General features: G+C 41.2%; 1 protein-coding gene across 1 annotated transcript in view; it reads right to left on the bottom strand.

Annotated features, from left to right (window-relative positions):
* LOC136885191 (maltase A1) overlaps positions 1 to 26,030 on the bottom strand; it is a 96,299-nt gene extending 70,269 nt beyond the window's left edge. The window contains exons 1-3 of the mRNA XM_067157613.2: positions 25,794 to 26,030; positions 19,971 to 20,150; positions 8,140 to 8,300 (exon numbers count right to left, since the gene is read on the bottom strand). Coding sequence (XP_067013714.2) covers positions 8,140 to 8,300; positions 19,971 to 20,150; positions 25,794 to 25,950 — 498 coding nt within the window. The 5' untranslated portion in view covers positions 25,951 to 26,030. The remainder of the gene's footprint in view (positions 1 to 8,139; positions 8,301 to 19,970; positions 20,151 to 25,793) is intronic.
* Between the last annotated feature and the right edge of the window lie 610 nt (positions 26,031 to 26,640).

Raw genomic sequence — 26,640 nt, 5'->3', positions numbered from 1 at the left:
AGAATCACACTTTCAAGTTCCTCTTTCGTACGCACACATTGCCTACGGATATTCCTCTTCAACGTAGCCCAAAGATGTTCGATGGGATTTAAATCCGGAGACTGGGGAGATGTTCTAAGCTGATTAGGAATGTTCCAGATCAACCATGTCTTATTAATGTCAGCAGTGTGTTTTGGGTCATTATCATGCTGGAAGATATAAACAGGTGGCATACCAATTTTTTCGGCACTCTGCTTCACGTTTGCCCTCAGGATTGCATTATGGTCTTCCTTGTTGATTATTCCATCAATGAAATGTATGTTATCCACACCTCTGGCTGACATAAAGCCCATAAGCATTAGAGACCCACCACCGTATTTTACAGTTGTGAGTGTATATGCCACATCATTGTCTGTACCAACTTTTCTCCATATTCTGTGGATACCATCTGATCCAAAAATGTTTATTTTTGTCTCATCAGACCAGATAACATCATTCCCGAATTCGTTCCCCTTATTCATATGCTCCTTAGCGAATGTCAGTCTAAGCCATCTGTTTTTTCTACTTACGTATAGCTTTTTCCGAGGGATTCTTCCATAGTACCCATGCTGATACAGGATCCGACGGATGGTCGAGTTGCTGATCTCCATTCCAGTTCGTTCCTCCGTGAGTTGCCTCAATACTGGTGCACTTAATTTGGAATCGAACTGAAAGGGAAGAACGGCTTGTTGTTCGGCTGATAAAATCAAACACTTTCTCCTGGGCATCAATGGCGTGTTCTTAATAGTGCCTTTGTATTTACATTAATCAACCACATATTGCACCGTGGAATGTGTTCTATTGATCAGCTGTCCAATCTTTCGTAATGAAAATCCTTTTAAGTGGCAGTTTAAATATAGTGTTCTTATGCTCCGTATTTAACTCTTCACCCCTACCCATGTCCACCACTGATATACTAGGAAGGAGACTAATGCACTTGACCAGTCGTATGCCGTCACTGAGACTTTTCCGTGCATCGCAAACAAACGGTGCGCATCTTTCTGTCCATGTGTACGAATACAAGTGGTACACCCGTTTGTCGATGCCGGCACATCCATATCTAATCTTCCTGCCTGTATGTAAGTAAGTATTGTTTTGACTAACGAATTATCGTTGACAAACCGTGTTTTTACCCGTAATATACGTTTTATTTCTGTTTTTCAGTCGTTACTGTGAATATACGAGACTTGATAACAAATTGAAGCCTGTATGAATAACAGGGCCACATACTGTAGGTATTTAAAATTGTTAGCCCTCTTGAGTAGTTTGCCATTGCATTTGACGTTCTCTTCTTCAGTGAGTCTTCCTCCCTTCCTAAACACTACCTATTCCGTTTTCTCTTCGTTTATCTGGATGTCGTTTCTCTCCGCCCATTCACAGTATGTTTATCGATATTTGCAGTTTATCTATATCTGTCGCTGCGATGGCGTATATGTATGTGCTTGTTCCTGCCATTCCTTTGGTGACATCGTACGTAAGGACATTAAACAGGATAGGGCTGAGTGGGTAGCCTTGGAGGACACCGTTCGTCTGCAGCAGCCAGTCTGATATGCCTATTCCATCACTTATCTGTATGTGATTTTCTGCCAGTATATTTGATATCAGGGTCGTTGTGCTCGTTCTCCCAATTAGTTCCTCCAGTTTATCTATTAGTACCTTTTTGTTGACCATATCGAAGGCTTTTGAGTAGTCAACAAAAACCACATATAGTTTTCCTTTTGGCCTTTCTATCGTCTGCTTTATTTGCTCCAACAGGTTTTCTACTGCCAGAGTCGTGGACCTTCCCTTTCTAAAACCAAACTGTCCCTCTGGTAGAATGGGTTCTAGCTTCTCTGCCAGCCTATTGGCAAGGATTCCTATTAAGAGTTTCAGTGATGTAGATTCCAACGCTATTCCTCTATACGCGTTTGAGTTTTCTGTGTCTCCTTTACCCTTGTATAATAATTTGATTGCTGACTTTCTCCATTCGTCTGGTATGCTTCCTAGCTCTAAACATTTATTTAGAAGGGAGGTCCATATTGGTAGGTATTCTTGTGCTGTTTGCTTTAAGTGTTCACTTCTTATTCTATCTATTCCTGGAGCTCTGTTATTCTTCATTTTCTGTATCGCTCTTGCAATTTCATCGGTGGTGAAGATCTCATCATCTTGTGGAGTCCTAGGTGTCTTAATCATGGGTCTTGTTTCTTTTGAACAGATTACTATTCTTATATGATCTATCCATGTTTCCATGTGTATGTTGGGCTGTATTTTCTGCCTTTTCGGTCTCAAAGATCGGTAAGGGTCTTCTTCTGCCTCCTGTACCATTTTCTTATGCTCTTCTTCCAGGTGTTGCTTTTTCTTCTTATTAGGTTCTTGTATTTCTTTCGTTCTCGTTGGTATTCTTCGGTGGTTGCGCTTGCCATTTGTTCTCTAGTTTTATGTAGTGTTTTCAGTGTCAATTTTCTTTGTTCATAACATTCTCTGTCGAACCATGGCCTCGCCTTCCTATTTGTATCTTGTGTAGTGGCCCCATTTATTCTAGTTGATTTCAGCCATGTAGCGGCCTCATCAATATTTCCTGCTCTTATAACCTTGTAAATTTGAAATGTTGAAACGTAAAAACTGCACATTACTATGGATGTGTGAAAAGTGCAAGCATGACATAATTAACAACAAGCAAGTGAGAGGGGACAAAATAGAGAGCCTGGCCCAGAGAATGGACATGATCCCAAATAAATCGGAAATAAAATGTGAAATAGCACATGTTAAATCTTCTATTGATGCACTAAGTGAGACCCTACTAACGAAACTAGCACTAATACTTGAGGTACAAGTGAAACAAGCCGAAATACTAACAGACCACCTCAAAACCACAAAGTGCGAGTTGGCTCTTACTGCCAAACAAGAGAAAACATAAAGACGTACGAAATCCTGCAACTTCTAAAATAGATGAAAATTATGCACACAATCGGGACCTACTACAGCGGCATTTTATTGAACGACGTTCTGTGGGCAAGTTTTAGAGATGTACAGTCTCTTCTTTTTAGCCTCTCTGATTTATCGTTTCGTCATATATTGGCGCACAAGAGTATGTTATTCTCCATGGAGATGTATGAACTTTCAGGACATACTGTAGTTGGCTTTATGGATGGCTACCAACACGCTTGTTTAGTTATATATTTCTTTCTTTCTTTCTTTCTTTCTTTCTTTCTTTCTTTCTTTCTTTCTTTTCTTAATCCATTTACCCTCCAGGGTTAGTTTTTCTCTCGGACTCAGCGAGGGATCCCACCTCTACCGCCTCAAGGCCAGTGTCCTGGAGCGTGAGACTTTGGGTCGGGCGATATAACTGGAGAGGAGCACCAGTACCTCGCCCAGCCGGCATCACCTGTTATGCTGAACAGGGGCCTAGTTGGGGAATGGGAATATGTGAAGGGATAGACAAGGAAGAGGGAAGGAAGCGACTGTGGCCTTCAGTAGGTACCCATCCCGGCATTTGCTTGGAGGAGAAGTGGGCAACCACGGAAAACTACTTCGAGGATGACTGAGGTGGCAATCGAACGCCCTCTATTCAGTTGACCTCCCTAGGCTGAGTGGACCCGGTTCAAGTCCTCGTACCTCGTTTGAAAGGTTATGTATTTTTTTTAAACGTGTTTATTTTTTGCTTTACGTTGCACCGACAGATAGGCCTTATGGCAAAGATGGGAAAGAAAATGGCTAGGAGTGCGAAGGAAGTGACCGTGGCCTTAATTTAAGATAAAGCGTGGTGTGAAAATGTGAAACCACGGAAAACCATCTTTAGGGCTGGCGACAGTGAGGTTCGAACCCACTTTGCGAGCTGACAGATACGTGACCCAAACTACGCAGCCACTCAGTCGGTGAAACATTTTCTATCACCATATTTCATCAATTTCCGGTCCGACTCGTTGGCTGAACGGTCACCGTACTGGCCTTCGGTTCAGAGGGTCCCGGGTTCGATTCCCAGCCCGGTCGGGGATTTTAACCTTAATTGGTTAATTCCAATGGCACGGGTCTGGGTGTATGTGTTGTATTCATCATCATTTCATCCTCATAACGATGCGCAGGTCGCCTACGGGTGTCAAATAGAAAGACCTGTCCTGGCGAGCCGAACCGTCCCGGGATATCCCGGCACTAAAAGCCATACGACATTTCATTTCATCAATTTCCGAAAGCCTTCGGGAGACATTACTTAAATCTCAATATTAGCATTAGCAGAGATAAGAATAGTGATAGTTGTTAAGCAGTGGTCAAATTTGAAATTTTTTTATTAACACAGAGCAAAACACATGGCACTTATAGGATTAATACACGAATGCTGGAAAAGGGAGCTGACCCACGGGTAGCGAGCTTGTCTTGTAGCTGGAAGCTCCGGGATCGATTCTCGGCTAGGTCGCGGATTTTTACCGGGATATGAGGGCTGATTCGAGGTCCGCACAGCCTGCTTGAGAACGGCTGAGATGGTACCTGACGGTGAGATAGCTGCCTCGTTCATAACGGCGGAGAGTCTCTTGTTCATTTCTGGCCCTGTTGGTATTATGTTTGCGAGACCTAGGGAGTCTTTCATTTTCACGCACTTCCGTTTCTTTCACTGATACCTTCATTTTTAGAACGACTGGACTTTGTTCCTCTTTCCTATCTGACCATTGTTGATAGTGTTGCTCAGTTGTACTTCCACTTAAAACAATAATCACCACTACAGTACCTCATTCTTTGGGTCTCTTTCTTTTTCTTTTATTATTAATGTAGAGGGAGATTCTGAGACATACCTTGCTTTGCCCCTTAAAATAACATTCACCACGATCACAAAATTCACACCCGTTTATGTCATCCTATTTTAATAACAAATTACCTGTATGGTTGATATTCACTCAATTGCTCCTTTTATATGGTCAAATTTTTAATGCTTTGTTTCAAATATAACATCAAACTCAATAATAATGCACAGTAATAAGAACCACTTTCTGAAACATACCTCATAATATTTACTTCGTCTATATAAGTAAATTATACTTTGATAACAAAGATGTACGGAGCAGGTGATCTGCACACGACTGTAGATCTTGAAGGTAGCTAAGAATACACTATGTGGAGGAAATGCTAGGTAGCCTATATACATGGCAGTGGACATGGCTGGCTGCCAAGGCTCTTGACTTTGAGCTCAGTGAAGCTAATTTGTTCAACTTCAATGTGATGTGTGTGTGTCTGGATGAGTGTCTGCCAAACAAAGTACGAGCGAGAGATTGCAAGTCATCACGAATGGAGAAGAAATATTCCAGTGTAGCAAAAACTTTAGCTGTGAGTTTTCACCGCAAGGGCTGAGGTTCAAATCCAGATTATTGTGCAGTGTAAATGTCACCTGTAAACTTACATGTTAACAGGAAACCTCCAAACAAACAAAAACAACAAAAAAGTCAGTCAGGGTGCCCACAACAACTCTAGAAATAACACATAGTGATCTAACTATTGTACTCGTTTCGCAACGCTATTGTCACGAATTTGAATTCCAAAGAGAGGATCTGCACGTTGTAATAGGAAAACATCTGACCTTGAATCCTCTGTCAAGTCGCAAATAGAGCCTGGATGATCTGTCGATTCCCATAGTCAATGGAGTTGAATAAGGAACGAAAGACTATTCAAATATTTCTAGAACTATCCATGGTGGCCATCAGATGATTCATTTACTGAATAACATGTAAGCTATTAGCACGTCACTTGTTGGAGGAATCAATCTATCGAGTTGTTGTCATTGTTACAGCTATAGCAAACTGGCAGTCTTGAAGCAGGGCCTACCTGCCTACCTGCACATTGTTCGGTGAATTAATTTCATGTTTATAGTTTCTGCAGGTGTTTCCGTAAACAGCTATTTTAACATCACAGCCGAATTGTCATTCTCTTGTAGACTAGCTATGCCATAGCTGGGGGTCTGAGTTCTAATCCCGAGAACGATCATATTTTCAGCTTGGGCCTAGATAACTCATTACATTGTTAGTTTTCATTTGCGAACTAATCAACACAGACATCTTTTAAAATTTGATGTTACAGAAAAATAGCTACGGTATATATGGTACACAACTGCATTCGACTTAGTGACTTTCGATATGACAATCAATCAATCAATCAATCAATCAATCAATCAATCAATCAATCAATCAATCAATCAATCAATCAATCAATCAATCAATCAATCAATCAATCAATCAATCAATCAATCAATCAATCAATCAATCAATCAATCAATCAATCAATCAATCAATCAATCAATCAATCAATCAATCAATCAATCAATCAATCAATCAATCAATCAATCAATCAATCAATCAATCAATCAATCAATCAATCAATCAATCAATCAGTGAAATGAAATGGCGTATGGCTTTTAGTGCCGGCAGGTCTTTTGACGACGTAGGCAGCCTGCGTGTCGTGATGAGGATGAAATGATGATGAAGACGACACATACACCCAGTCCCCATGCCAGCGAAATTAACCAACGATGGTTAAAATTTTAGACCCTGCCGGGAATCAAACCCGGGACCCCTGTGACCAAAGGCCAGCATGCTAATAATTTAGCCTTGGAGCCGGGCAATCAATCAAGTGAAGTGAAAGACAGGTGAGATAGTCGATTTAGAACAATTTTATTTACAAGTGACCAATGATAACTACAGTAAGAGACGCATGGCATCGTAGTGGGCAATTGTCACGTCTATAAGTAGACAAAATGAATAAATAAATGCTGATTAACTGATTTTACCTTTACGGCTGTTATGTTATTGATGTTTTTTATCTTGAACTATCTTATCTGACTGGTCATCTGGCGATGGCCCGAGCTTACTCTGGTCGTCTGACGAGATGTAGCGTGGATGCGGTGTAAGGGGTGCTGCGCATGCGCCAGACTCAAGTCTCAAGGCCTGACAATAAACATCTGTTCCGTCCGCGGTGACTCTTGTAAAGTGAGGTGCTGCTGTGAAGTTTCAAAGTGGTAGTGCAATTGTGCTTTATTTACACATTTACTGAAAGCGCTGCATAATGAACAGTTGAATAATGAACTTGCATCTATTTCACTGTCACGACTAATGTCCTGAAAGGAGACATGAAAGGGATATTTGATTTGAGTAAATAGTCTTGTATCACTTCGAATTGTATTACCTTTGCTCCATTTTTTAAAGTGATAATATGTATTCCACCATTACGAGCCTCAGCTCAGGTGACTCTACGCATCTACTGTGTAGAAGCCCAACGAAGATTGAAGTCCCGGAAAGCATTTTTAACATCTTCAGAACACCTGGAAGGATCATCGGACAAGGCCACGATTACCAAATGGAAACAAAAGACCCCTGGCCTTTTGAAATCGATGGAACCACGGGAAGTGTTACCTCCCGGTCACACCGAGGACTGGTTGACATGGAGGTCCTTAAACAGACTTAGATCTGGAGTGGGTAGAACCAGAGCGATTCTACAGAAATGGATCTTCCCCATCGATACGGTCTTTTGTGACTGTGGTGAACGTCAGACAACTGAACACCTGCTATGTTGTCCCTTGTGTCCATCAAACTGCACAATGGAAGACTTGGTGCTGGCTAATCCAAATGCCCTTGAAGTGACCAAATTTTGGGCCGAATCTGTATGACATATATTGTTGTAGACCTTTTACTTGTATATATTTGTGTATATAGTTTGTTTCTTTTAAATGTAGTATTATTCTATTGTACTTCTGATTCGAATAAAGAAAGAAAGAACTGTGTAGAAAAAACATACTTGGAAACGGATTGAAAATTTGACTTTATTCCAGCTTCCTGACCTATATGATGAGTTCAACGACATGCACCAAGACAGATGTTATAGTAGATATATTTGCAAAGACTGAACGACCAAACAGCTAGCATGTGCGAGTGATATTGCTTCACAACACTGTGAAGTAGTTCAAGATTTGGCCGCGTAAACGTCAGAACACAACTGTGTCTTGCACTGTAAATTCCAAATAATTTTGGACTATATGAAGGTTTTTACTTTATTATAGCTGATGTAAAAATGTACTTCATCAAATTTTCCGTAACAACTCATAAAAAAGCTGACATCCATTGATTGATATATTTAGAATTCATATCTTGGGAACAGATCATTACTCACCCAGTTATTTGGCGGCTGCCTCTCTCCAGTCTTTGGATCAATCTTGCCGTCGACCCAGACGTAGTAATCCGTGTATGGTTCTACTTTCTTCACCGACATCTTGAACCACTCATGTTGGTCACTAGAATGGTTTGGAACGAAGTCCATCACAAGCTTGATTCCTGGAAATATGTGAAGTATATTACTAATTTGTCGACTTCAAACGTTATGAACGTAAGACAAATGTAGAAACAGACGTGACATGGGCTTTTGGGCTTATGCCGTGTAAAAAAGGTGAAACTCTTTACGTTTAGCAGAGAACTTTGCTTCGCATATTCAGAAGAAAATCTCGACTATTCACGAGGAAGGCTTCTACAATAATGAGGGTTTGAATTTAAGAATGCTTTACCGTTGAAGCTGTAGTGGTATTACTGACACGGTATAAGCCCCAAAACCCATATCATGTCTGCAAGTACGGGCCGTGAAAGCATCAGTGTTAACATTAAAAATATAAAAATGTAGCTCGTCTGGAGTACTGTCTCAGAATGACTGTAAAGTTTTTTAATGCTATTTATTCGGGGCGTCGACTCATGTGGATCTTTTGACCCTAGACTTTAAAGTTACTCTCATTTGACTTTATTGCCGTGGGGAGTGGTGATAAGGAGAAAGGACTTTGTGGTCCCTATAGGGATCGTACTTTGGCTTGCTATTAGGGGCCTACCTCGAATACCAGGAATATTCTCCAAATTCAGTACATAAATCACACTGTGTTTCCTGATTGATCTATTGCAAGAATGCAAGTGGACAATCTTTTAACATATATAGTTCAGTATACCTCTTTACGGAATGAGCCTTCACATGACAGCAAACAGTAAATATAGTCAAGGTAAGCTAATCCATTTATACTTTACAAAATCCTTGTGCGGCTAATTTTCCCAATAGGGTTTGTTTTGAAACGTGGTAGTTTCGAAATACGAAGTTGTTGCATTGATTGTTTCATTAAATATATTTTTTAAAGTCATCTCCGTACAGGCCATGAAGACCCTGGGAGATAAAGGCTTCCATTATCCGTAACCTCAGCACTTGATGGGGTAGAGTGGTTAGCTCTATGCCCGGCCGCCTTTACCCCAAAGAATAAATCTGGCACTCATTTTTGATGTAGGTTGAGTGAACCTCAGGGCCATGTGCACCTCCAGAACTGGAAAGCTCGTTTTTTAAATTTTTGGATTTCCTGACGGGGAGTCGAACCCACATCCCTACGGCTGAACCGAGCACTCCTTTACTGCCCCGCCCAGGCAGCCCCTCAATTAAAATTACTTGTGAGTACAAACACTCGCCGATCATTTCATTAATCAGCAGCACTGCAAGTGGTTACATTGTGGAATTAACTTACTGAGAAATATTTTGACCAAGGTCACATGTTATTTCGATCTCCCTCTTATTTCTGTGATGTGAATCGATCATTAGACTTCTTTTTCCGTTTGTACTGTATATAATAATCTGCTTGAAAGCGAAGCACAATTACTCATTATTTAGGAAAAATAATGTGTAGTTATAGATTAATTGAATATACCTGTGTTTTTGCGTAATTTAAGCAATGTGACCAACGTAACGTCCGCGTTACTGAAATTACGGTGTTTTGTTAGTTGAAGTACTGAGCGATAATAGATAATTTGTGTTAATAATCCTAATTACAATGCATGTTTCCAATAATTTTGTTAACAATCACATTGTAAAGGAAACTCGTGTCCTCATACTGAGGTAGTGCAGCTCTTTTCAGGCACACCCCCATTGGAGGTGAGCTGCATGTACCCATTTCAACCACGTACCAGCCCCCTGCCAATCTTAAATTCCTGGCAGTACCGGGAATCGAACCCGGGCCCCCGAGGGCGGCAGCTAATAATACTAACCGTTACGTACGGAGGCGGACAATCACATTGTGATAACAAGTCGCGAGATAGTATTTATGAGTTTGTATTGTGATGGAACGACTCTTCAAAATGTCTCATTAAGCAAATGCAGTATTAATTTAGTCCACCTCTGTGGTGTAGTGGTTAGTGTGATTAGCTGCCACCCCTGGAGACCCGGGTGCGATTCCCAGCTCTGCAACGGAATTTGAAATGTGGTACGAAGTGTGGAACGGGGTCCTCTCAGCTTCGGGAGGTCAACTGAGTAGAGGGGAGTTCGATTCCCACCTCAGCCATCCTCGAAGCTGTTTTGCGAGGTTTCCTACTTCTTCTCTAGGCAAATACGGGGATGGTACCTAACTTAAGACCACCCCTCTTCCTCCCCTCTTCCTTGATTATCCCTCGCAAACTTTCTAACCCCCCACAAGGCCCCTGTTCAACATAGCAGGTGAGGCCATCTAGATGAGATACTGGTCCTCCTTCCCATTTTTATCCCCGACCAAAAATCTCATGCTCCAAGACATTGCCCTTGGGGCGGTAGAGGTGAGATCCCTCGCTGAATTCGAGGGACAAACCAACCCTGGAGGTTAAACTGATTAAGAAAGAAAGTAACAAATTTAGAAATACCGATGAGTTCCTAAATCAGTGGCAGGGTGCTCTACTCTTCTTCTTATTATTCTCCTTTGTGCCGTTTGTTGTTGGGTGTTGGGTCGCCCTCGTCTATGTGAATAAAGTAATGTGTACTGATAAGAGAAGAGCTAGAAGCAGCTAAAATCACAGATCCGGCTAGGAATTGAATCCAAGATCCTCTGATCCGAAGTTTGCGACGCTGACCATTCAGCCAAGGAACCAGCCCACGTAATCTGCCCAAGGAGCCTATTACTCATTTTTTTTTCGCTAGTGGTTTAACATCGCACTAACATATCGAAAGTATTCGTCGACGCAAGGATTGGACAGGGCTACGATTTGGAAGGTGGCATCCGTGGCTTTAATTAAGGTACATTTGCCTGGTGTGAAAACGGGAAACCACGGAAAACCATCTTCAAGGAAGCCGACGGTGGGATTTGAACCCTCCATGTCCCGAATGCAAGTTCACAGCTACGCGACCCCATTCGCACAAAGCGCTCGATCCTATTATTCTTCATTATCGAGTCTCTTTCCCTGAAGCATTCCCGCCTGACCACTTCAATGTGCTAGTTTAAGTTCTAGTAACCTTGTTGTTTCCTTAGAAATTTAGAACTTCCTTTCAGTATTGCTAGCGAAACGGCTTAATGTTGCAGAACTGTCTTCACATACCGCGAAGAAATTCAATAAAATGAATCCCATTAGTTGCGCTGGTTTTGTTTCTGTCCAAAATCTCTGTCATACTAGGTCGTGCAGTGGAGCAGCAGAGCAGGGAATGACATCCTTTTTGTTTTCAAGGACTATTTACCCCTTATTGACGTTGGAGATGGTGCTGGTGATTATTGCTTTAAGGGGAAGCACAACGAAGCATCCATTCCCTCTACTTATTTCTATTTGTCTTATATGACCAGTTTAACTGATGTTAACCCTATTACTGCTATGATGAGGATATTCTTCTTCTTCTTCTTCTCCTTCTTCTTATTCCTCCTCTTCTTCTTCTTCTTCTTATTATTATTATTCCCCCCATACCATACCCTGCGGGGGACGAGTGCGAACCGTATCGCATACGTGGATTTTGCCATCTTTAACATCTGAATGCCTTTCCTGACGCCCAAATATATGTGGGCACGTGGTAGGATGTAATCAGTATCGCGTATTTCTGAGGTGATTGGTAGTATGATGTGTTGGGTATATATGAAGATTTATGTATTGAGACAAACACAAGCACCCTGTCCCCAAGTCAGAAGAATTAATTATATGTGGCTAACATCCCCGACCCGGCAGGGATCCGAAACCAGGAACCTTTGAATCGAAGGCCACGATGTTGACAATCCACACAAGGATTCTGACACTGTTATATAATTATTATTATAATCATTATACAGTTTTATTTTTTATTCAGTCAGTTTTCCGCCGTCCGGCTCCATGGCTAAATGGTTAGGGCGCTGGCCTTTGGTTTAAGGGGCCCCTGGTTCGATTCCCTAGCTTGTCGGGGATTTTAACTTTCATCAGTTAATTCCTATGGCTAGGCATTAGATTTCATTTTAGGTAGGGCCCCGTTCTCACAGATGCGCAGGTCACCTATACAGCGTCAAATCGAAAGACCTTCACCAGGCCTCTTCGGAGGTCACACGCCATTAGGTTTACCGGCCAGGTTTCGTTTCTCCCCCGGACTCAGCGAGCGATCTCAACTCTTACCGCCTCAAGGGCAGTGTCCTGGAGCGCGAGTCATTTGGTTGGGATACAACCGAGGAGGAGGACCAGTAAACTTACCTCTCCCACGTGGCCTCACCTAGTATGATGAACAGGGGCCTTGTGGATGATGGGAAGATTGGAAGGGATAGGGAGGGAAGCGATCGTGGCCTTATATTAGATACCATCCTGGCATTTGCCTGGAGAAGAAGTGGGAAACGACGGAAAACGACTTCGAGGATGGTTGACGTAGGAATCGAACCCTCTTTACTCAGTTGACAACCCGAGGCTGAGGAAGCCCCGTTCCAGTCCTCATACCACTTTTCAAATTTCGGGTTCGGGAATCGAACCCGGACCTCCGTGGGTGGCAGTAATCACACCAACCACTACAACACAGAGTCGGACACAGTTTTATTCATCAACGTTAATTACAAATTAATTCCACAGAAACACGCAAAACTGAACACATCTCTGCAAATAGGATTGGTGACAGGAAAGGCCTCCGGCCGTAAAACCGTGCTAAATCCATGTTAATGCCCACCCCAATAAAGTGTAAAGACGGCCACGAATAATAATATCAATATAGTGCCGTTTCAGCTACCATGTATAACATTTTGATTTCACGCTCAGGCAGCCTTTGTGTGAAATTCAACATTCCATTTTACTCTACCAGGTTACGGAGAAACCAAGATTCTATTGGGCGATCTATTGCTGAATTCTAATTAATAGGGGCCGATGGGAGTTGAAGTTGCTCACGTCCGTAGGTTTAACCTCACAGTGCCCTACACGTGACCCCCGGGTGGTGCTAAGCGAGCAACAGAGACTAGATGCCTCCGTACTGTCCTCATCGACCTCACGGCAATGACAATCAAAGAGTTATCCCTTTTCAGGGCGCAGCATCCTACACATGGACACTAGGCCCTCAATTAACCATCTGTCAACTGAACATTGAGGGTATAAATACAGCCAAAAGTAATCCAACATACTTCTGGATCATTCTGTTGATATTCTGGTGTTACAGGAAACTCATTGTGAAGATGAACATCAACTAATTACCAGGGGAAAATACCTAGGTACAAACTAACTACCGGACTTCACCACCCTAAATATGGCACCGCCATCTATATGAAGAACGATATTGACAACTATGAAGTTCTGCCATCAGACTCCATGCATATCTTCACCACATCTGTCAAGGTTCAAAATATTACTATCACGAACGTTTACAAACCACCAATGGTTAATTGGCCAGACCCTATCACACTAAAACCCACCGAAAATAGTGTTATCCTAGGTGACTTTAACAGCCATCATACATTATGGGGTTATAAGATTAGCGATGAGAATGGCGATAGACTATTCCAATGGATAGATATTAGTAACCGGACACTGATGTATGGCGCCAAGGACAAAGGTACATTCCATTCAGCACGATGGGATCATGATTATTCTCCTGAATTGTGTTTTATGTCACATGGACTAACGACCCAATCTTCACAAACCCAAGGGCAAGTACTGAACGATTTCCCACGAAGCCAACACGGGCCCATAATCTATAAAATCGGTCTGCAAATCCCAATAATTAGATCAAAACCTAAAGCTCGGTGGAATTTTCAGAAAGCTGACTGTAAATTGTACTCCTCGTACACTGATGCTAACATAAGATGGGTAAAACCATCTCCTGAGAACTACGTTCGTTTCGTGGGACTAATAAAAGCTGCTGCTAAGCGAGGTCCGAGAGGATTCCGTAAAGATTACATATCTGGGTGGAGTGAGGAAACTAGCCGTATATACAAAGAGTACGAACAAGACAACAGTCATGAGAAAGCTACTGAACTGCTGGCATCCTTGGACAGCGGCAGGAAAGAAAAGTGAAACAAATCGGTTGAAAGGCTCAGCTTTACTCACTCAAGCCGGAAAGCTTGGTCACTTATCCGAAAATTGGACTCATCAAACAAGCCAGCAAGAAAATGATCATCTATAAATTTAGAGAACATTGCCAACTACATTGTCTCCTCATACAGGCCCATGAAAGATAAGAAATACAGCAGAAAAATTTGATCTGAGCTCAAGCGGTTAAGACAAGAAACTGAACCTCATACCATCTACTCTCGACCATTTTCTCCAGAGGAAGTACAGCATGGCCTGAAGTCCCTCCAGAATGGTAAAGCAGCTGGATTTGACAATGTATATCCAGAGCTACTAAAGAATTGTGACCCCGCAACTGTACGCTGGCTGGCGTCCTTCTTTAGCAGTATACTGCGTTCTGGACGTGTACCCCCAGTATTTAAGAGAACCAAAATCATCTTGATACTGAAGCCAGGAAAGGACCCTTCTCTACCCCAGACCTACAGGCCAATTTCGCTACTGTGTGTTACATATAAACTAATGGAAAGGCTAATTCTGAACAGGATAGCTCCTGCAATTGAACACTGATCCCAATAGAGTAAGCTGGGTTCCGCCCAAAGCGAGACTGTAGCGACCAAGTCCTTGCTTTAACATTATATCTGGAGATTGGCTTTGAGAAGAAATTTAAAAATGTTTCTGTCTTCCTTGATCTGTCAGCGGCCTATGATACTGTCTGGAGAGAGGGTCTCCTCCTGAAGCTCATCAAGATTGTACCTTGTCTTAAGGTGATTACTCTAATTGATAATGCATTGTGTAATCGATTATTCCAGGTATTCTCTGAAAATTCCAGGAGTAGTTTTCACAAATTGAATAATGGCTTATCGCAGGGTTCAGTCTTAGCCCCTATACTGTTCAATTTGTACATCCATGATATATCAGAAACGACATCTCGGAAATTCATTTATGTCGATGATATAAACGTAACGGTACAGAGATCTACTTTCAAGGAGGCTGAGGATATACTGTCTGAAGATCTACGGGTGATGGATGAATACTTTAGGAAGTGGAGACTTGCCAAGTCCTTCGAAGATGGAAGTAGCCGCATTCCATCTCAACAACTTAGAGACTACTTATCAACCTAAAATATGGTTCAGGAATCAACTTTTGAAATACAATAGTACACCAAAATACCTAGGTGTAACATTAGACAGATCACTGACATATCGAAGTCACATAGAAAAAACAGCCGCCAAACTTAAGACCCGCCAATACTTTGCGAACTACCGCCTTAGCCATATTGTATTCTACAGCTGAGTATTGCGCCAGAATATAGTTAAATAGCTCTCACTGCAATCTAATTAATATCCAACTTCGCCTGGCTATGTGTATTGTATCCGGCACGCTGTACTCAACTCCATTGCAATGGTTACCTGTCCTTTGCAGTATCTCTCCCCCTCATATAAGACAACAAGCACTTACTAGCTTATGGTGCAGAATAGCGAAGAACGAGGCCCTTCCTATACATCAGGATATAAAGCAGCACACTACAACTAGGCTGAAATCAAGAAAACCAGCGTGGAAGACAGCTTTGGACCTCTCATGTCCTATGGAGTCGGTACATAACAGAGATAATAGGTTTACAAAAACCACCCTTCAAATTCCCCTTCATCGTACCACTAAATTTAACAAATCCTTTGTTTGCACTGCATCACGTATCTTTAACGTTTTTAATCTTCACCGTTTCGCAAGTAACACTAACTGTACCCAACTAAAGCAGTTCTTAACATCTATCTTTCTGGAGGAGTACGCAAGAGGCTAAGATCAGGCATTCTTGTGTCGAACAATCAGGAATATGTATATTTCGAAGAAAATTGTTTCTCTGTTTTAGCTTTATATTCTTTAAACCCATGTAGTCTAAAATAACAGAAGGGCTTAATGATTTACTTTCTTACTTATTATATAATGTATGTCTTAACCTTACTGGTTTTGGTATCTGTATTTTCATTCTTTTTAAGTTTCTTGTTTAGTTTAATACTTTAATATTATAAAAATGTAGTTACTGTTTTCATAAATCTGCATTGTATTATAAGAAGACGCTGCATAAAGGGACTTTTCAGTCTCAGTGGCATGTAAATCATGATCAATAAATTCAATTCAATTCAAATGTCTTCGGTTCAATCCCAGGAATGCCTGGAGAGAAGAGTGGAGGACGTCGTCTCCCAGTGGCTTATGTGATATCTCCGACCCCAGCATGAAACTGGCTGGCTTCAGTTTGCCCCGTGCTGTTTGGTCAACGCTGAACGGGATCCGATGTTGTGTTGGTAGGACTGGCGCAGCCTTACATCTGTGGGGATGGGCAGATCCTCCCTGCTGTGACTGTGGTGCTCAAGTGCAGTCTATCAAGCACATACAGTAGTTCAAGAGTGCATTTCCTGGTTCTGTGGAGGAATTTTTTGAAGTAACACCAGAAGTGATTACATGGATAAAACATTTGGATATTAAAATATAAAAGTGAGGTCCTGATGCTGTTACCATCTTGTATATTTGTATATTTTGTATTATGTTTGTATATTTTGATTGTCATGTACACACCATACGATAATAATAATAATAATAATAATAATAATAATAATAATAATAATAATAATAATAATAATAGGGACCGATGGCTTACATGTTAGGCCCTTAAAACAACAACAGTCATCATCATCACCATTCTAATTGATTTTGTCAGGTAAAATGTCAACAGAGATATTTTACATGCTAACTTCGTACGACGTGTAGCTTGAAGGAATTTTCTTAAAAATTCCATCTGGCTCTGTCGGGTTTGAACTTTCGATATTGAGATCTGGAGGCCGACTCTCTGCCACTGATCCACAGAGCGAGTGCTAAGTAAAATTTGCATTATCTGAATCAGTCTCGACTTGAGAGAGAATTGTGTTTAAATGTTTCTGTACAAATTTGCAGTAAGATGTTCCCTGTTCATTGATCCGAACTGAACGTAGGCATCTCTCTGTGCTTTGTGGTAGCGTTGGTGATAATTATTGTTGCTAGGGTAAATAAACGAAATAATAATCAAGGATGAAGAGTTACGACCAATAAAGGATGAAGACATCGGAGAAAAGGAGGTAATGATGGTGAATGTGCGGTGAAGAGATTCCCTACAAACCCTCAAATTTCATTCCATACGGGTCAAAAGATTACAGAGTTGATAAAGAGAGGTTTTGTATGAAAGTGAGGATATTGGCACAAGTAAGTAGAAACAATGTCAGGCGGTCGCCTCTCTAGCGTCCCGAATTGAGAACCACCGAAAGCCACCACCACACGTGAACTCTCTAAAGTAGGGCCCACGAGAGTTGAAGTCTGACAGGTGAGCGGCGAAAGCTGTAACTACGAAGTACGCTGCGTTGTCATAGTTCAATCCATTTGCGGCCTACCACCCTTTCAGACAGGCTGAGTGTTTAATAAAACATGTAGGCCTAGGCCTAATGCAATTCATTTAGCCTTGACCGGTTCCTAAGCTCGTGTTAATAATTCTAGCATTTAAGACAGAACCCGACATTATCGATATATATAAAATATTTCATAATCACTAACAAAATCATCAGTTTCTGATAATAACCTCAACAAATGCACATGGTGATCACAGAACAGAACAACACTACCTACATTAACAGTTTTTAAATTATTTAACGCCGATTGTTAACGGTACCTGTACAATTCAGGAACAAACTACGGTATAATAAACACAATAGGAAGACGATACTTCATCGAGAAAAGAAATCAGTCAGAATATGAATGACAAAAGCGACTGAGAGCAAGCCAACCCACATGGTGATAGCGTCTTAAAATGTTGCAACTCTGTTATCGTTGCCATAGCAACAGACCATTTTCGAGCAGCATTAGTCAACTTTTTCTCGCCGGTGGCGCTAAACGTCAGACTTCAACTCTCGTGGGCCCTACTGTAGCTAGTAGCCAGGTAGGAACAGCCGACCTGGATAACACGAACGGACATTACAGCACTGACAGAAGTAAAACGGTAAACGTAATGAATTAGAGAAAAGTTAAAATTTGCACATAGCCATTCGATTTCCGTGGGCGGAGCTTGTAAGTCGTGCGTTTGTGTGGAGGATCCATGTTTCAAGAAAGGAAATGGTGCCATTAATTAATTGAACGTTGAAATACTGTGCAAGACAAAGTGAACGATCATTATCCATCAAGATATTTTAAAGTTATATGATATAATGAATATTAGATATATATATATATATATATATGAAAGAAAACATTTCAGAATGAAAATATTTAAGGATGTATTTCTTATGGGAGAATGACAGAATTCATTTTCTCCAAGGACTCTCAGTTTTGGACTGGATTGACAACTAGGGGAATCCAAGCTATTTGCGGCATTTCTTCCAATTACTTGTGCAGGCTCCTCATTCTTATCCCTCTTATCCGACCACCCTTCATAATTCATGTTCTGTTCTAAACCTGATGGCAGTAGGTTTGCGAGTTCTAAAGAACCTTTCATTTTTACGTGTATCAGTACCCTTTCCTTTGCCTGCATCAGGGATGGCGAGCCTATGACACGCGTGCCACTCGGTGACAAACGAACACGACTTCTGCGACACGCCACATAACAAACTAACAAGTTTTAATGTTTTTAATAAGTAATACATAGGTCGAAAACCTACTATTAAAATTACGCTTTAACAAAGGAGTATGTCACAATCAATTCCGTGGCCATATTTTTTCAAATTTTATTAGGTTAAAGCAAAAATAGATCTTATTCTTAAAATTTTCCTCTTTTTAAAATTTAATTTTCTGTGATGTTTACAATATAAAATTATGAAACATTTAGTCGAATAGATTTTGTTTTTTACTATTTGCTTTACGTCGCACAGACACAGATAGGTCTTATGGCGACGATGGGACAGGAAAGGCCTAGGAATGGAAAGGAATCGGCCGTGGCCTTATTTAAGGTACAGCCCCAGAATTTGCCTGGTGTGAAAATGGGAAGCCGCGGAAAACCATCTTCAGAGCTGCCGTCAGTGGGATTCGAACCCACTATCTCCCGGATGCGAGCTCACAGCTGCGCGCCCCTAACCGGGAATAGATTTACGTATATGTAATGCAATGTAATACCTAAATGAAGTCATATGACAGGGTTTCATGATGATTTTAAAGGAAAATAACTGGTGGCACACTAAGCAACAAAATGTAATAAACAAGATGTTATTTGACACGCTGGTCGGTAAAGTTTTACCATCCCTGGCCCACTTCTTTCACTACTGATTAGAGTTTAACGCTTATTTCGTTGTATTTTCCCACAAGACAACAACCATCATAATCGACATCGTCCATCCCCTTGGCTGAATGGCAGCATAGTGCTCTTCGGATCTGAGGTCCCCGCGTTCGATTCCCGGCCGGGTCAGAAATTTTAACCATGAATGGTTAATTCCCTTGGCTCGAGGAGTGGGTGTTTTACTGTCCCCAACATCCCTGCAACTCACACACCCAACAAAACACTATCTTTCATTACAATAACACGCAGTTTCCTATACACGGCAGATGCCACCCACCCTCATCGGAGGGTCTGTCTTACAAGGGCTGCACAAGACTAGAAATAGCAACACGAAATTATTATTATTATTATTATTATTATTATTATTATTATTATTATTATTATTATTATTATCATCATCATCACCACCACCACAGTTTCAGGTGTGTTAAACATTGAAAGTATCAAATATACTACATAAAAATTACTTTGCTTACCCAATTCTTTCATCTTGTCCTTGAGTGATATGAAGTCTTCCATAGTCCCATACACAGGATCTATGTCCCTGAAATCCGAGATGTCGTATCCGAAGTCTACCATCGGTGACTTGTAGATTGGAGAAATCCATACTGCGCCTATACCAGTCTCCTTGATGTAGTCTAGTTTCTCCTTTATACCTGTGAGGACAAAGTTGAGATAGAATTAAAATGCTTGTAGAAATCTCAAGTTTTTACAGACATGCAACAAACAATAAATGAACGGAGGAATACGTCATTCATACACGAACATCAATAGTTTGTTAGTTTTACACTCGGTAATCTCATTCATTTTCACTGAGGATAAACGACTGCTAGTAAGTGAACCATATGAGTCCATAGTCATCATCCACTTATAAAACTGGTGTGAAATGGTGTGGGAACGTTGATATTATTATTTAATTTTTGTATCTAACTGCGAGCTTTAGCAAATACGGTATTGATACTATGAATAAAACAGTAGCTTGGAACAGTTCATCAATTTCTTTTTACTATTTGCTTTACGTCGCACCGACACAGATAGGTCTTATGGCGACGATGGGGCAGGAAAGGTCTAGGAATGGGAAGGAAGCGGCCGTGGCCTTAATTAAGGTACAACAATCTTCAGGGCTGCCGACAGTGTGGTTTGAGCCCACTATCTCCCGAATGCAAGCTCACAGCTGCGCGGCCCTAACCACACGACCAACTCGGCCGGCCATCAATTTCTAGGAAGTGTATTATCCACTCAGGCTTTTGTCCAATTGCCTGCGTCGGATGACCAGGGGGAAAAACTGAATGAAGCAATGTTCCCCAATGGTCACTTCTTAGAAATACTTCATTTGTATTTTTATTGGTATCTTTGGAAACCCCTCTTTACGGCAAGTTTTTGGCGACGTTGGGGCAAGAAAGGAGTAAGTCTGAGAAGGTAGAGGGCCATGGTCTAAATTAAGGTACAATCTTGGTATTTGCCACGTGTGAAGATGGGAAACCATGGATACCGACGCGACGGTATAACTTGAACTTACCGTCACGCAAATTCAGTATTAGTTATGCAATCCGTAGCGTGTAGCTTCATACCTCTTTCTTTAAATTATGAGAAACTGAGTCTAACCTCTACTTCGCTTACTCTCCATGGTCGAGTTCATTATCCTCGTAGGTAAACTATCCTCCAACATTTGCCTCTCACGACCCCACCACAGAAGCCGGTTTATGGGTACGACTTCATTCCTAACTTGGCCTCTATCTCCTCATTTCGAGTACCCTTGTCATTGTTTCTACCTGTTTGTATCAACAATCATTCTCGCTACTTTCATGTCTGTTACTTCTGACTTATTAATGAGACATCCACTCAGCTTTCACTCCCATACAGCAAAGTCGATCTAAAAATTGACCGCTATAAAGATAGTTTCGTCCGGCAGCTGACTTCTTTCTTACAGAATACCGTTGAGCAACTGCGAACGGATTGCACCGCGATTCAGTTTCACTTGCTACACAACCATGGTGGGAGGACACATGTACGAAATACTTGAAATGATCTCCCAGTTCCAGTTTTGTATTCCTGACCTGACATTCAATCCTCTTAGATTTAGTCCGTACTTACATCAGTTTAGCCTCTAAAATGCTAATTTTCATATCACATTCACTGCACCAGTTTTCAAGTTCCTAAACACTAGATTGCAGGTCTTCAGGACAGTCTGCCTGGAAGACCAAGTCATCGGTGTTGGCTGAAGCGTTTACTTCATTTTCACTTAACCGAATCCCTCCCTGCCACTCTGTACTTTATAGCAAATGATCATGTAAACGATGAACAATAAAGGTGAAAGATGGCAGTCTGATACAAATCCTGTACTGTGTAGAGAGAAGAAGAATGTAAGAATGAGGAATGTGGCCTGCAAGCACGAACTTCCTGTTTTGCCCAGACAGATCGGCTTTTATCTGCTCTTATCTGCTACACGAAAACATGGACTCACACTTTGCAGTTTGCTGGATTACAACTGACGAGAGCGAAGAGCTGCCTGTAGAAAATAATATAAAGTCGCCTGGGTAGTAGCGGAGTTGCTGTGGTAACCATTGCGTCACTGGTTCTGCTGGTCAAAACCCCTTCGCCCCGTGCCTCACCGGGCATGTGCATTCTTCTGATTTCCCAACAATAAGTGCCTTGAACCAAGAACTTATTCTACCATCAGTTCACCCTGCAGCCCAATTGTCAACATTGGTTCATATTAGTTACAGCAGAGGTTAGGCTAGGGCGTAATCTATCACCTTTGTTGTTCGTAGTTTATATGGATCATAGAGAATAATGGACTCGGCCGTGGAGGGTAAGGGAAGTAGAGGGAGACCAAAAGGACAGTGGTTAGACTCGGATCTTAATAATTTAAGATAGGAGGTATAGAGCTAAACAAAGCCACAGAACTAGTTACAAATAGAGGATTGTGGAGGCATTTACTTAATTCACAGAGGCTTGCAGACTGAACGCTGAAAGGCATAAAAGTTATAATGAAGATGGATGGATGTATGTGTTCTATGGATGTTCTCATTAACGTAAATATCTGCCAAATAGGAGTCCCTTGCGACAAACTAGTCAGCTACTTAATCACTGCTTCTTGCTTCAGTGTTGATTATTGTTTAAAGAGAAAGTACAATAGGCAACCATCCTCTATATAACACTAATCAGAGAGAAAAAAGTGGAAGGGGTCCGAAACTTCCAAAAATGAAGGTATCGGCCAAAGAAAGACAAGGGCCACGAACGGCGTGAAAATGAAAGACTGCCTAGACCTCGTAACCTAATAGCGTCGGGTTCGGAAAAGAACAAGAGTTGACCAAGGGAGGTCGGATAGGATAGGCGAAAGTGAGCAGCCTGGCACAAGTAAGTGGAAGCAATGCTAGGACTCAGCTAAAGGTCCCGTGGTCTCCTACCCACGCTTCCAAGTTGAGAGCCCGTGGGTTTCCTTTTAGTCGCATCTTACGGCAGGCAGGGGGTATCGTGGGCGATGAAACCATGCTATGCGGTTAAGATCTCATCTTCTTGAATATGAGATGGATCAACCAGTAGCACGTGAAATGAGTTATTATTAGGCTAAGCCAAGGCATATCTGTGGTGATATACTGCTCTAAATCTTTTGGTACAGGCTAGAACAGCTGGGAAGGTGTAGAACCCCTTATGCAGAAAGTCCCTGTGTTGAATGGTATGGGACTCAGTTGTAGACTCAAATGGTGAATGCATTCCAATGGGCTTGATAGACTGCTATGCAACTGTATGCCTACCTTTTGGCTCGGTGTAAAAAAGCAACACTAAGCAATTTCACTAGTAAATCTCTTCATTAGCACCTTCGCTTTCTGACAGCTGATGGTGGACAGTCACGAATAGACCAACATCCAGGTAACCGATTATTATTATTATTATTATTATTATTATTATTATTATTATTATTATTATTATTATTATTATTATTATTATTGTTATTATTAGCAGTTTCGCAGACGACTTCGTATTCATGGCAACTATATTGAAAGCCGTCTAGCTTGAAGAGAGGTTCAGCGAGTAAGATGTGCAAATTAACATTTACGAGACTAAGTGATGTTAGTAGCGAAGAAACATAAGAGGACTGAATGTCTGGTAGGAAATACTAAATTGGTGGATCTTTTCAAGTATTCTTAATGTGTATTCTCCTAGGGACTCGCAGTTGTAATTAAAGGTATTTTGTAAGAAAGAAGTCGGGTGTCTGTCGGTCAGTTTTCAGACATATTTTACTGTACGGGAGTATAAGTTGGGTGGACTCAGGTTATCATACTCCTAAGTTGGAAGTGACGGACATAAAAGTAGCGAGGATGGTTGCAGGTGGGAACAACGGCAGCAGGGTACTTGGAATGAGGAGATAAAGACTAAATCAATGAATGAAACTACCCTTAGACTACCCGTCCTGGCCGAAGCTAATTTTCTGCGATGTAATCTATCCTCGTCCGTTCGCCTCAAATGACCCCGCCACCGAAGTTGACCAATACGACGATGGTCAAACTCAGTTTTTAATGATGTGGAACTAACCGACACAATATACATATACATGATGATGTTGTTATTAGATGTTTCTAATACGGGATTGGAGATGATGTAAGATGAAATTATATGACATGTTTTTATAGCCGGATGCTTTTCCTGACGCCAAACTTCAGTCGAGGAGCTAATGAAGATGAAATGAATGATGGTGAATGAAACTGGGCAAGGAGGTGGAAGGAATCGACTGTGGCCTATGAATAGGAACTGTCCCGGCCTTTACCTGGAAGTGAAAATGAGAAAACCACTGAAAATATTCTCAGGACAGCCGACGGTGGAGTTCGAACCCACTCGTTTTCCGAATGCAAGGCTTGGCTTCATATCCGTAGTGAGTTAACACGTGCGGTCATTCTGCTTGGTATTATTATTATTATTATTATTATTATTATTATTATTATTATTATTATTATTATTATTATTATTAATGTCGTCCATTCCCATTGTGCATATATACCATATCTGTCTCTTAGACACGAGTTCATGTAGTCCAAGAATGGTAATGCTGGACTAAGCACTGGACCAGGGGTCACTCAGCTTCGTGAGACCAATTGAGGAGTTGCCTGGTATGAGAGGCAATGGACTTGATGGCAGAGAATATCGCCTCGCTGACCACACGGAGCTCCTATATCTGCAGCCTGGCTAGTAGTCTTCTTGTCAGATCAACGCCTTAAGTGGGCTGTATGTGCCGTGGATGACTTAATAATAATAATAATAATAATAATAATAATAATAATAATAATAATAATAATAATAATAATAATAATAATAATAGGCTCCTGAAACCGCAGCCTTCGGTTCAGAGGGTTATGGGTTTAGATTCCCGTCCGGGTCACGGATTTCGGCCGGTCTGTTTGTCTCTGCATACAGACACAAAACACTACATTACCAACCACTACAGTTACACTTTTCACATAGGATGGACATCAGGAAGACTGCACGCACAAGAGGAATAAAAATAGGAATAATAAATATATTATTATTATTATTATTATTATTATTATTATTATTATTATTATTATTATTATTATTATTATTATTATTATTATTATTATTATTATTATTATTATCATATGCCTTTGCTGGCGAGATGTAGTGTTTACAGTGCACTATATCTTCTGGTATGGGCTATATCAAATTTGTTACTTTCATTGATCTGTCTCAGTCTCATCCTTGGCTTTGACAATATGAAAGTGAATGAGGTATGAGTGATGCTAGTAATACCATTGTTTATGCAGCCAGTCCCTGTTATGAATGGTGTAAAGATATCGCTCATAGGGTTGCTTGGAGACTGATATGTAATAGCAACGGCTGGCTCGGTGAGGAAAGCAACGGGAAACTACCTCACTCCTCATTTCCCTAGTACGCCTCTTCAGTGACGCCTATGCTATTTATGACAGCTGTTGGCGGAGCTGCAGAGGATCAAACCAGCCTTCGGGCTGAATACCCAACATATATTATTATTATTATTATTATTATTATTATTATTATTATTATTATTATTATTATTATTACATTAATATTATTACATTAATATTGTAGATTGTAAGAGGAATTGTATCACGCAGCTTAACTGTCAGGGAACTGAGGCAAAGATGCGGTACTGTGGCTAACAGGCCTTTACCAACTCATTATGGTTTCTCTTTTCCGCCTGCACAGCTAATTAGCACACGACCCACCCAACACGATACCATAACGAGTATGACGATACTCTGAATGAAAGCTAAGTTCAAAGTGGAAACAACCATAGAACTCACCATTTAGATCTCCAATGCCATCTCCGTTGCTGTCCTTAAACGATCTCGGATATATCTGATACAAAACAGTCGTTTGCCACCAGTCCAGAGTCTCCTGCTGTCTTGTTGGAGCTCCGGCTAACATCACGAGGAGCAGTGATACAGTCAGCCGTTCCATGCCTGAGATTTCTTTGGGAACAGCTGCTCTCGAGTGTAGCCTGACGAAAACTGGCAAGCCGAAGGGGGCGCTGCCAAGGCCTGGTGGCATGGAGTGGAAAAGCGTGACATTTCACTACACAGTCAGACGTCGCGCTGGGTCATAAACGAAATCTGTAGGTAGGATCTTACACTAGATTCAAAATATCAACGTAAATGAGGAAGAAAACCGGTTTCAAATCTCATAGGCTAACTGCACATGCACTAAAGGTATAGATAAGGTCGACCAGAGTAGTTACGTGGCTTGACATACGAATGTCAGTGAGGTTCAAACCTCAAGGTTAATAATAATAATAATAATAATAATAATAATAATAATAATAATAATAATAATAATAATAATAATAATAATCGTAAGAAGAAGAAGTTGGCCGTGTGGTTAGGAGCACGCGGCTGTGAGGTTGCATTCGGGAGATAGTGGGTTCGAACTCCACTGTCGGCAGCCCTGAAGATGGTTTTCCGTGGTTCCCAATTTTCACACCAGGCAAATGCTGGGGCTGTACCTTAATTAAGGCCACGGCCGTTTTTTTCCCACTCCTTGGCCTTTCCATCCCTTCGTCGCCATAATACCTCTCTGTGTCGGTGCGACGTAAAGCCAATAATAATAATAATAATAATAATAATAATAATAATAATAATAATAATAATGAAA

Source organism: Anabrus simplex, chromosome 1 (assembly GCF_040414725.1).
Source record: "Anabrus simplex isolate iqAnaSimp1 chromosome 1, ASM4041472v1, whole genome shotgun sequence".
Lineage (NCBI taxonomy): Eukaryota > Metazoa > Arthropoda > Insecta > Orthoptera > Tettigoniidae > Anabrus > Anabrus simplex.
The sequence above is the reverse complement of the archived record's forward strand: the minus strand, read 5'-3'. Positions and strand labels throughout refer to the sequence as shown.